We start from the raw sequence: 13116 nt of genomic DNA on the forward strand, positions 1-13116 counted from the left end.
CTTTTCTCTGTGTGTCTGTAGGTTTGCTGACGACTACCGGGTGGCTCTGCAGAGGAGCTACGCGTGGACAAACCAGGTCCCGCCTGATGTCCCCGACGCGCAGGGCTACTTTGTCCGACCTCGCCAGAGACAACGTCAGAGCAGCCGAGTCAAGACTGAAGTCCTGACGCTCAACTTCTGGTGCCTTAATCCCGCTGTGGTGAGAGGTTAGACGTGGCAGAGCCTGCCATGTAGACCACACTCATCTTTTACTGAAGTCTGTAAACTTAAAGACTAAAAAAAACTTTAATTGACTGCTATTTTAGATGCCCCTGAACTTGTGGCACTTTGCAACATGCGTTACTATGCAGGTAAACGATGTAGAATTGGTTTGCCAAGTGTGGCTAACGTCAACAGTGTTAGCGCCACAAGCTTTCGGTCCTCCTTGCTGGCTAAATGTCAGTTTACCTTTACTGCTCCTACAAGATGCCATCTACCCACTATACTGGTTTATATTAGGGCAATAGATCCGGGAGAGCAAGCCCATTAACTGAAGCTACCCTTCTGGCCATTTGCGGGTGGCTGCGTTACAGCTTAGACACAGGATTTCATTAGCATTGTGGGACTATTTCAATAAAATAATTAGTAATTGATTGAACCTACCGTATTTTCCGCACTATAAAGCGCACCGGATTATAAGGCGCACCTTCAATGAATGGCCTATTTTAGAACTGTTTTCATATATAGGGCGCACCGGATTATAAGGCGCATAGAATAGAACGTGTTTACAACTGAACAAGGCTGGGAGATATTGTGAATATATAAATATAAATACGTATAAAACGTAACGTATAAAACTACAAAAACAAAAGTACATAAGACGATTTCCCCAAATAATAAATTATTTCTTTGACGTTTCTCTTAACTCTCAAAACGTAGTTTTATACGTAGTGCATTCACAATAACTCAACGTTGTTCAAACGTTAATGTGCATATTCACAATATCTCCCAGCCTTGTTCAGTTGTAAACACGTAAAAGAAACACAGTCTGATACCGCTAATTCAAACGTTAGTGCAGGGGTGCCCAAACAGTCGATCGCCATCGACAGGTAGATCGCTGACTGATTCTCAGTCGATCGCGAGATGTTTTGTCAATATAAAATACAATTGTAAAATAGAAAAGTGATTTCAATTTCATCTCATTGCACTGTTTCCCACACACGATACCTGTGTTGGGAGCCCAAGTATACTTCCGACCTGTGTGTATTTAATTTTTCATTTATTCATGAAATTGCTGCGTGTTAGAGAGAGCGAGCGGCGGAGAGAGAGAGAGAGAGAGAGAGAGAGAGAGAGAGAGAGAGAGAGAGAGTGCAGGCATGCACAATGACGTGCAGGTAAAACCGGGGGGGTAAATGTTTTACCAAAAAGTCATATATAGAAACTATGCTACGAGTATTAAGCGCATTTGATGAAGCTGCAGCTACTTTTCTCTGCTCCTCTCTGCTGTCATGACTGTGAGCATGGCGGGGGACGAGACACACCAACAAACAGCGCACACGCAAACGCACACGCACACGCACACACATACACACACACACTTGCACTGGAGCGCCAGCCACCACGCGAACCTTTTTACTTTTTACCTTTAGTGCTACAGCACACAGTTGATCCGTGATCCGTACGGACCGAGGTGGGAACACACGTGACCCGGTCAAACAGTCGGTTGGACTTTACTCCGTTCACTCTCACTGTGTCTGCAGCTAATTTAACAAAAGCAAAATCATCTCACAGCAGCCTGCTGTAGTCTGTAGTCTGCATTATTTTTTACAGAACTCTCATTTATTATTTTCTGTTTGTTGTGTGAGTATTAAATGCGTTTGTAGGCTGTTGGTAAAGGCTATGGCTCACTATGTGGACTGGTAGATCTCGGCAGACTGGTAACTTTAAAAGTAGATCTTGGTTCAAAAAAGGTTGGGCACCCCTGCGTTAGTGCATAACTCAACATTGTTCAGTTACGTATAACACGTAAAGCTCACTTTTTCAGTTCATTCCCCGTCCACGAATCCCTCGAATTCTTCTTCTTCAGTGTCTGAATTGAACAGTTGGGCGAGTACGGCATCCAACATGCCCGGCTCCCTCTCGTCATTATCCGAGTCAGTGTCGCTGAGCGCCGTGTACAACCAGTATGGATCAACCAATTAACCAATTGATCCATATATAAGGCGCTCCGGATTATAAGGCGCACTGTCGTTTTTTGAGAAAATTAAAGGCTTTTAAGTGCGCCTTATAGTGCGGAAAATACGGTACATGTAATTCTGGGCTGACTAGCGAGGGTGATGGCATCTAATCTTTTTGTCGCCTAATTGAACTAAACTCTTTTGAGTGAATGTCCGATTGTGTGCGTGTATGTGAAGCCCCAGCTGTTTTTTCATGTTGTGCCTCTTGTGCTTCTGCAACACTGTAGCATAATTTAAAATCACACTGTAAAACTAAAGCGCTAATGACTTCATTAAAATGGGAGCTAAAACAGCTTTTCTTTACCACATTATATCTCTGATATCATACATTTTGATTATGTCATTAATGACTTCTGCGTCTGTTTCTGGCAGGCCTTCTCTGACCTGAGTGGGTCGGTTCACAGCATTGTGCTAACATCAGGAACTCTATCACCCATGGGCTCCTTCTCCTCTGAACTCGGTGTGAAATTCACCATCCAGCTAGAGGCCAACCATGTTATCAACAAGTCCCAGGTCAGTAGTGTCTCAAGCTGTGGGAACTTGCAAGCAGGCATGGGAACATATAGTCTCTGAATAATTTATGTTTAGAGTTTTTCCTTGTATTTTTTTCCCATTGCCTGTTTCTGTTTTAATTTTTAAAACCATTCAATAAAAATAGATAAAAAAAAACAAAAACATTCAGCTGTTTTTAATCATTTGTGCAGATGCTGTACGTCTGTACCCATCTCACATACTACATATACAATTTTTTTCATAACAGACATCAGGAGAGATAAGCAAAGTTGTTACACTGGTAGCCTAAAGGTTAGTGCGCGTGCCCCGTGTACGGATGCTATAGTCCTCGATGCGGACGGCCCAGTTTTGAATCCTAATTCAAATCCTAATTCCTTATTCTCTCCACTGTCCTGTCTCTAGAAGAAATGCATAAAAAGCCCAAAAATAAACATTTAAGAAGAAATAAATAACTATATTAGCTCACTATACTCCTCTACTGCCATCTGTGCTGAGTATGTGATTTCCGGCACAGCCAACTACTTTTATTGTCGGGTTAAATACTGACATAAGGGTGTCCATTAACGCATCTAAGTTGATTTTTATGGAAATAGTGAAAGTTTTCTTTTTTTGAATCAAGTTCTCCAAGTTTCCTAAAAGAAAGTTTAATCTCTGAAAACAGTCTACATGAGGTCGAGATCTTAAAAGGTTAGTCAAAGTGGGGAAATGTAGATGCTCTTGTGTCAGTTGGAAGAACTCTGATATCTACGCTAAGGGTGTATCAAAAAATTTCCCAGTGCCACCTCTGTCCAGCAGATGTCACAGTCCAACCATTTGATTGCTGTGAAACTAAACTGAAGGCCAGACAGATGTGGTGCTTTTAATTGTGCTAGATTTAGGAGGGCAGCAAGGACACAGTGAGTTAGTGTTACAACAAGGACACACAGGATTGTGGAAAATCAGAGTTATACCATCTTGTCAGACACAAAATGATCGATTGCATAGCAATGAGTGCTATTTTTGTGTTACTTGGATTTATATTTGTTAAAGATTACGTGAAGTATGATGCAGGTCAGGCCGAGGATCATAAGAGGACTGAGGAAACTGTCACCCTGCACTGCTAAGCTTCTGAAGAAAATTAGCAGTGCACATCAGAACTAAATATTATGTTTTATAAAAGGCTTAAAACGAAGAGATACATGTGTGTAGGGGCCGTTGATAACCTAACATTTCTGCTCCCCTCTTTTCAGGTTTGGGTGGGCACTGTTGGCGCAGGACCCCAAGGCAGAAAACTGTGCGCCACATTCCAACACTCTGAAACATACGCCTTTCAGGACGAGGTCGGCGCTCTGATTCTCCACATCTGCCAGGTTGTTGCAAAGGGCGTGCTCTGCTTTCTGCCCTCTTACAAGGTAAATCCACCACCAAATCACACCTTCACAAAACAGTGAAATAGGATGTTAATTTACATATGAATCACTATGAGTCAGATTTAAGATACTCATGGGCTTTATGGTATTTATTTTCTGCAATAATGAACAGTACAAGTGAGAATGCAAGTTTTGACTGACAGCCAACATAGTCCTGTACTGTGAAGCAGGATTTTCACTTATCAAGGTAAATGGTAAATGGACTTGAGCTTGTATAGCGCTTTTCTAGTCTTCTGACTACTCAGAGGGCTTTTACACCGCAGGTCACACCTACACATTCACACCCTGATGGTAGAGGCTGCTGTGTAAAGTGACCATCAGTATTATAAACTAATCACATTCATACACATTCAACTGACACAGACGAAGCAGCAGGAGCATCTTGAGGTTAAGTGTCTTGCCAAAGGACACATCAGACATGTGGCTGCAGGAGCTGGGGATTGAACCCTTGACCCTCAGATTAAGAGACAACCGACTCAACCACTGATCCACAGCATCCATGTGTAGTTTTATTCCCAGCTGTTTGAGGATTTCATAACAAGATGCTTTAAGATGCCTTATGAGGCTTCGTCGTGGATGTAAATTTAATTTACACTTTGAGTGTCATCGACATGATGGATTGTTTCTGGTTGAAACAGAAATTTGGACGTCTCACCACTTGGAGGCGCAAGACACCGCAACATAAACTGTAACAGAGTGGAGTGATAATCTCTGCTTTAGTTCTTTAAAGGCATTTCTAACAACTTATACAAAGCAAGTTACAGTTTTCAAAGCCTCGACTGGATTCCAGCAGATCTCATTCTTGAAGAGGCAGCTGTCGGCAATGTTGTATGTTACAATAGATCAAGACTAATCAATAGAGGTACTTGTCAAGTACTTGTTAAATGGCGTCATCCTCACAGAACTGTATCCTCTTTCAGTTAATGAGGGCGCCTGTGAGAGCGCACTCATAGACACTTTGTTCTCCTTTGTCTGCTGTGCGTTTTTGTTCATGAATAATTAATGTCCACTGGAGCTCAGTTGTCACTTTAGCTTACTAAGGGTTAAGTGGATTTTCATTTATCATTGTGTGTTTGTCCACATTGCACATGTTATGTGTTACTTCAATTAGCAATTTTGGTCAGTGGACATATTTACTGTGGGAAGCACGACACATGTAAGGTAGGAATAGAAAAAAACCCTACGTAATGAATAATGAAAGGAAGACATAATTAAAATATTTTAATCAACAAAAAGGTATACCCCCTATAAAAAAGGGCATGCTAATATTTGATCCTGAGGTATCAAGCAATAAATCATCTGACTTAACAAAATCTCACTTTTAGCGAAACCAAATTTTTATTTGATTAATTAATCAATCTTTTTTTTAACCTTTGGGGTTGTCACAAAATCTGAATTTTGAACTTTGATTAAATTCTAGTATAAATCAAGCAATATTGTTACCTTTTTCAAAATCACAACAACCAAAAATTAAATCGACACTTAAGATTGGGTATATTTCTTGTTTTTAATTACAATGCAGGCAAACTTCTGCTCAATTTCTCGCTCATGGCAGCTTTATAATCAAAAATATAATTGAACATCTAAATATATCGTTCTTAAACACTTGGTTTTGAAAAAAACATTACTATATAGTGACCGATCACAACAGAAATCTTTTTACCTTTATTTGATAGGACTGCTGAAGCCGGGACAAGGAATCAAACTTAGCACTGTAGCCTCTGTACATACTGCGACCGCTCTACCAACTGAGCTCAACTCAACAGATTGTTCCCTTCTAAATCCCAAACCGTGAAGTTAATTTTAACTTCGGGACAACCTCTTCATCTCTTTCAAAAGGAAATATATAATATAATTAAATTCAGGTATCACTTACAATCTGTGTCTTGCTGTGCTGAGTAATATGTTGTTGTTGTTTTTTTATCACAAACTGTGAACCTTTACTGTTACGTTCTGCCCTTGGCAAATTTTGTTTTTGCCTTTGGCATATTTGCATTGTTTGTGTTAAACGTGCATTTCACTGTTTCACCTGCAGTGATCATTTGTTTCATTCTTCCACTGTCCTTGTTTGCTTGCTATCTAGTTGCTTGCTCCAACAGCTGATGACACCATCATCCAAACTGAAAGGGGGGAGCTAAGACTCTGGGCCTCATTGTTTTCTCAGTTTACCTTCCTTTTTGTCAGCCTGCTCTGCCAGCCGAGGAGCGACTGCGAGCTGTGCAATGTTTTTTTATTATTGATAGCCATGTAGGAGTCTTCTATCGCTCTCTCTATGCACACACATTAATATTTAATCTGCAGTCAGCTCTTAAAGATGAGGAGATGAGGGGATATGAAGGGCTTGGGTATTAATTGGAGCCCGTGGAGGCCTCGTTGGTGCCGCTGAGTCCCGTCTGCCCTGGGATGTGTGTGTATTTTTGTGTGTGTAGGCAACATACAGAGGATAGGTCATCTTCAGAAATCCCTGTTCAGTGTGTCCAGATCATGGTTATAAGCCCCTCATGCAAAAGGCAGAGAGAGCAGTGAGGCACAGGTAGGATTGTTGCGATACCAGAATTTTACACTTAATATCAACTATCAACAAACAATATCAACTAACAGCTTTTGGTTAAAATCTGAATGAAGATATTGAGGTTTTTTTTTTACTTTGGTCTTTTCCAATACTTATAACCATTAAAAATAACGTAGATTGCATTGTTTTAAAACACAGAGTATCTAATAGTATTGAAACGTGTTGAAACATCAAACATTTTGACAACCTTTCAAGGAGGTGTACCTCAAGGCTCTGTTTGCGGCCCTCACAGAAACAATGAAAGGCAAACATTCACAAAAGGATGTGTTGCATTGTAAGATCATTTTGTTTTCTGGTTTTCTAGCCTTCCCGTTATTGTGAATGGGATTTCTCAGGAAGCCTTGAGGGAACTCACACTTGGACCAAAGGATGAATGTGGGAGATTTGGGTTGGAAAAAAAGGACAGTGATCTCTCAAAGGATGATTTAACACTAGAACTCATATGCTAATAATGAAAAATTCATACAGATGTGTAGTAGAATAAAATGATGAAGTTATGAACTGTGCCATCATAATGTTCTGGAGAAACTCCTTCCTGCCCGTTATGTCCGTCTAATTGTGAGTGTGATTTCTGAAGAAAGACTGCAGGGAATATCTTTACATTTGGCATCCAAGAAGGAAACTCCGGTGAGGTGGCTGTGGCTCAGTCATCGTCGTTCGACTCTCAATAAGAAGGTCCGTTGTTTCGATCCTCAGTATGTAGTCGAAGTGTCCTTGTTCAAGACCGCTGCCTCTGCCATCAGTGTTTGAATGTGTAGGTGTGACCTGCGGTGTAAAAAGCAAAAGGTTATACAATCTCGGGTCCATTTACCAATGTTAGAAAGAATAAGAAATTGTGATGTATTGTGCAGCCCTACTTTGTATTTTTCTCAGCAGGTTTATATATTCCCCCACAGCATCATTGGTGCACTGAAGTTACGAGTGCAGAGAAAACTCAAGAGCGTGTTGGGCAGCCGCATGCAGCTCAATCAATTTCTTTTATAAGATACACATACACAAAATGTATGTCTGTAATCATGGTCTCACATGCACCTTTTCCCATAGAGCCTCACTGTGGTTTTGTAGCACTTTATCCTCAACAGTCCCCCAGTTAATGCCCATTAAAACCACAGAGGGCCCTGCGGCCCGGCCCCAGCCGCCAAAGGATAGGACTGATGCTCCACTGAGGAGACGGGGACGGATGGTTTATGAAAAAAAAAAAAGCGAGGTTTTGCAGAGGTGAAAAGATGGCAGGGAACACAAGATGCTTTTAAAGGAGATTGAGATAAGGGCCATTAGGTGATGTCGCCTCGCTGTCTGTGTGAAGACCCACCCAGTGCTGGCGCCTTGGCTCCGCAGAGCATGTGTCAAATCAAAGTCAAGGCAGAGTGCAGGGTGAACACCCACCGGCACGCACTGTCCTCAGCTGCAGCTCAGGGGCATTCGAGGCACCAATCACACAGCTCCAGGAGAGCTGGTATTTCAGAGAGAGAGACTGTTTCTGTCTGTGTTTGGGAAGATATTACAGTCATGGGTCAATTTGTCCAGTGTAGCCTATCCCTCCTGATTCTTTTAGAGCTGAGGTGATGTTTTATTAGAGTTTTTACAGTGGAAACTTTAAGGTTACTGCTGTTTCACTAAGCTGGGTGCTTTTTTTTAGGCTTAGAGTTTCAGACTTGAAAACACAGGTCAAATGTAGCTGGAGTCATCTGTTTGTTCTGATAAAGCTCCTCTGTGAACCATTTTCTGCTATAGAGTCATGACAGAGGTACTTTAATTTGCAGTGGTGGATTTTAAGCAAAAACTACTTACATTTCAATAATGCAAGGATTTTTCACAACTTGTAGTACATAAGTAAACCACTTTACATTCTCAGTTGTAGACAATGGGCTTATGGCTTAGAGAGGATGGCAGAAGTTTGGTCAGAATCACATATTGTTGTTCCTTGCGAGTCTCTTTGACCCAGTTATTCACAATGTAAATTAAATATACTGTTTTAAGACACTTTGCACTTGAAATACAATAATATATATTTCGATGCCCTATTCAGGTTGTCAAATTTTAAGACACTTAAAGGCTTTATATGTGATTTTTCACACTTAAATATAATAGAAATCAAGTATATCCTCTGAAAATAACTCTGAGACTCATGACTGTCTACAATGGGTGTAACACCCAAGTCTCACTGTCTGTGATGTTTTGAGTCATATTTTCAGTTTGTTGACATCGCCCGGATGGCGACTGACTCCTCCCCTCGCGAATAAAAGTTGTTTAATTGAGGGACTAGAGAAAAGAAGAATAACATACTGTACTCACTGCTTAACTGCGTTTCTAGATCACGCTCATTTCGGGTAAATAAAGATAATGAATAATAAAGATTGCTAGCATTAGCATGCTAACACAACAATGCAGCGCTAGTTGTTTTGGTTTCATGCTGGTGCTCAAGGGCGACATCTGCTGGATCAAAAAATCACATATAAAGCCTTTAAAAACTTTTAGAGACCACATGTTTTAAAAAGAAAGAATCTCCATTATCTTTTAGGATTGACAGTATTGAAAAGTACCAAAACCTTTTTTTTCACATTGGTGAAAGAGAACACTGGTTAAATTGAACAAAGAAGTTGGCAATGTTTGGGTGCATATTTGGGCAATTTAGACAGTATGCAGGAGTTGGCCTGCATTTTTTTGTTTTGGTATTAAAAAAAGAACTTGCCTAATATTCTGTGCCTGGGATTTGTATCTTAGCTGCTTCATTGTTTAAAAGGGTGTTGATATCATTAGATTCACCAGAATCATATCAGTTTAAAAATCTGGTATTGTGACAACCCTATGCAATATAGGGTACAAGTTCAGTCTAATAATGACTTGCAGCACTATCAGATGTAGAATAATGAAACTTTTATTAGCACATACTACTACGGTACTTTATTTGATTTGAATAAAGAATATTCAGAAATCCTTTCATACAAAGTGAGAATGACATTTTACAATCAATCTAATAGGTACACTTACACACATTTAGTATTCAGCTCAGTTCATCACTTATTTTATTCGAAAGGAGACGATGCAGCCCGGTCAGTGGCTTCTTCTTTGGGCGGCTGCAGTGTTTCTGCAGCGCTCCGTTGTCACCGTCGGTGTGGCGGGGATGTGTAGAGCAGACGACAGGGGACGGGTGGCAGGCCAGAGGTGGCAGGTGGCTTCTTGCCACCCGTCTTGGCGTGATGGTTGCTGTGATATTTTGGGGCTGAATAATTTACACGGCAACAACACGTCTCCCTTCGCCACTGCGAAATGTGGCTCCTGGCTGCATGTTTCATTAATGCCGTCGCCTCCAGACCCCTTCCATAATTCAGCAGGCACTGGAGAAGCTGCGATGTGTCGCCACACAGCTCACTGACACCGGGGACACGGGGAAGGAGATAGAGAGAGGCCTGGATGCAGGGGAGGTGAAAGATGGAGAGATAGTGAGAGGGGAAATGTAAAAGTGCGAGAAAGACTACAGTTCACTGTTTCTAGCTACTTGTTTCACCACCCTGTCCCAATTGGCTGAGAGGCCTGGCCCACTTTACCATGTCCCTGGCAGAGGCTGAACATTGCACCTACCATGCCTAGAAAGGGCCATAAATTATGTACACTTTGTTGTTCCCTCTTATGTGCTAAATACTGCTCATTCCCATTTATGATGCCTGGGAATCCTAACGGTGCTCCTTTAGGATGTCTTGTTAAAATCTAAAAGGGGTTGGCAACAAATGAATTTACTTTAATCTCCCAACTTTCCTATCTTTTAAGGACAAAGAGAACAATGGTTTATGTTAGAAGGTGCACTAAAATCAAAATGTGTAAAGGTAAAGGCAATTGTGCGCTCCTGCTAAAAATACAATCATTTAAAGTAACATGTAGTTTGTGATGCTTATTTATATAAGGAACATAGTTAGCTGCAACTAACGATTACTCTTAATTACCAAGTCATTTCAGGATAAATCTTTTAGTCCAATAAGTAAGTGGAAGGAAAATGGCTCGAGGTTTGAAAAAGTAAGAAATAGCAGATTTATTTCTTTAAAGGACGAATGCGTCTTTTGCACGTTTTAATGTCATCTGTTCCAGTAATACATTTACAGGCCATACAAAACTATGAACTTTTATTTTCTTATTTAAATCTTTGCTTTTGTGATTTTACCGAGGCCTGTGTGAATTGAGCCATTAGATGGAAATATTGTTGCCCGACCCAGTCTGTCCACTAAACACCGTGTCTCTGTCAGATGTTGCCTCTGAATTATTCATGGAGCTGCTCATGTATGTAATTTTTGTGTCTGTAATTTCTGTGCTGAGTGTCTAACACTCACATTGCTGAAAGCATTTGCTGTAGGTGCTAAAGATACGTATGACTGCACAGTTATACACTTCACACCTGCACCTTTACACTTTGAATCAGACCTGTCCTCTGACTTAGATCAGTGCTGACAATAAAAGTAACGCCTGTAATGGAATGCAAATGACCAACATACTTACCCAGCTATAAATACTAATTAACTACGGTGTTGATGGTGTGTGTTAGGTGGGGGTTGTTTCTATAGTAGATGAACGATGATGAAATCGTGAAACAGACTGTGGATCATCTTAGATTTATTCAGCCATGGTCAGACAACATAGAAACACAACACACATGGCTGAAAAAGTGTAGACCATCGCTGACCCATGCTGACCAAGATCTCACAATCGCTTGCAATCATAGGCAAAGTGGCAAAGTCTTCATCTTCACAGTGTTGCTTATATTCTACTTGAAGGTACATCCTACAAATTCTTGGCTGCTTTGTTACATCTCTAAAAGGCTAGAAAGAAGACATAACCTCGACTCGGAAATATCAGACAAATACATTTCTTCAGTCTCAGAGTCACATTTCCTTTTCAGCTCACAACAGACTCTTCAATCCAAATATAACTCTGCTGCTATGAGGTCTCTTACACATATGTATTACAGCCTCACAAATCTAAAAGAAGAATTACTCTTAGATGGTTGACACAATTCAAAGATATATCCACAAAATTATCAAGATGAATGAATCCATGAAAATACGTACTAACAGTGTATAAAGAACCAGTTTTATGCAGGACATTGAACCCCTTTCATCATGCACAACAGTTCTGCACTATTCCTGACATTGTGCAGGATGGATACAGGAGACTTTATGCCATTTTTTTTTGTGTCCTGTTATTAAAAAGGCAATATCAAAACATTGTGAGCAAAGCAGGTAAAATCCTGGAACATTTACAAAGATTCCTCCGCTTGCACATGCTACCGATTATTTCAAGTTGTGAGCTTGTGTTTGACGCTGACAATCTCTTGCTGTGAGGTACATATGAAAGGCTGAATAAGTTCCTGAAAACACCAGCGTCTGAATGTCCTTAGATTATTAAGAAAATGACAGGATTTTGTTCTACATGGGGAAGGGATCAATACCACATTGATGGATGTGCTGAAGGGTTCAAACAAAGTGTGTCACCTGTAGGGATGTGTATGATTAGACACTAGTAAATTATTGGGTTTGTCAGCGTTAATGCGTTAATTGCAGTGTGTCTAAGGCCTGAAATAAATGCATTTATGTTTTTAAATTGCATTTAATTGCGTGCTATTTTGTCCCTTTCAGCAAACCGAAGGCACTCCCTTTAGTCCCTTTCAGCACATCATAGTTACAGCACCACAGAAACGCTCTGCAGTCGCATTGTTGGAGAATAAGACCATTGCGTCAACATAGTGGAAGGCTCTGGAGGACGTCCTCAGATTCCTCAGAAGAAGCTGTCTCCTGCCCATAGTCATGGTTTCAGAACACCCTCGTTTTGCCAGTGCAGCACTTATTTAAACAGTAAATCTTAGAGTGCATTTCTTTACGTTCATTTAATTTCCAAATCAAAACATAAGATTGATTCACATTATTCATATGGACTATATAGAAATCAATCTCAATTACCTACTGAGATCCTGCATTCAAACGCAATTAAAAAATGTATCGTTTGGCAGTCCAATTAAGCCCACAATGTTGATAAATGTTGTGCCTAAGCTGTAATGCAGCCACCCACCACTAGTCAGGGCTGAAGCTCCAGTTAATGAGCCTGCTCTCCCCACTCTACAGCCTGGATGTAAACCAGCGAAGTGGATGGATGGTATGCTGTAGGAGCAGTGCAGGTAAACTGGCATTTAAAAAGTCAACCTGAGCAATAACGATATTCAGCACAAACATGGATGGTGGACCTTCACCTGCAAGGAGGACTTAAGGCTGGTGGAGCTAGCACTGAAAACGCGAATTGAGGTATCATCTTGGAGAGGACAAAATGGCAGATATGATACTTGTGGTACCGTCAGATTAAGTTCTACAGGTGTAAGACAGTTTTTCTATTATCAGGTTTGCTTGATACTCTTTGACTCGTGGTT

General features: G+C 40.7%; 1 protein-coding gene across 2 annotated transcripts in view; it reads left to right on the forward strand.

Moving 5' to 3' along the window:
* Positions 1-13116, forward strand: part of brip1 (BRCA1 interacting helicase 1) — a 79912-nt gene that overhangs the window by 12690 nt on the left and 54106 nt on the right. For both annotated transcript variants that reach the window (XM_020649008.3, XM_029280259.2), the window contains exons 12-14: positions 22-199; positions 2589-2729; positions 3959-4120. In XM_020649008.3, coding sequence (XP_020504664.2) covers positions 22-199; positions 2589-2729; positions 3959-4120 — 481 coding nt within the window. The remainder of the gene's footprint in view (positions 1-21; positions 200-2588; positions 2730-3958; positions 4121-13116) is intronic.

This window comes from Labrus bergylta, chromosome 11 (genome assembly GCF_963930695.1).
Source record: "Labrus bergylta chromosome 11, fLabBer1.1, whole genome shotgun sequence".
NCBI classification, from domain to species: Eukaryota; Metazoa; Chordata; class Actinopteri; order Labriformes; family Labridae; genus Labrus; species Labrus bergylta.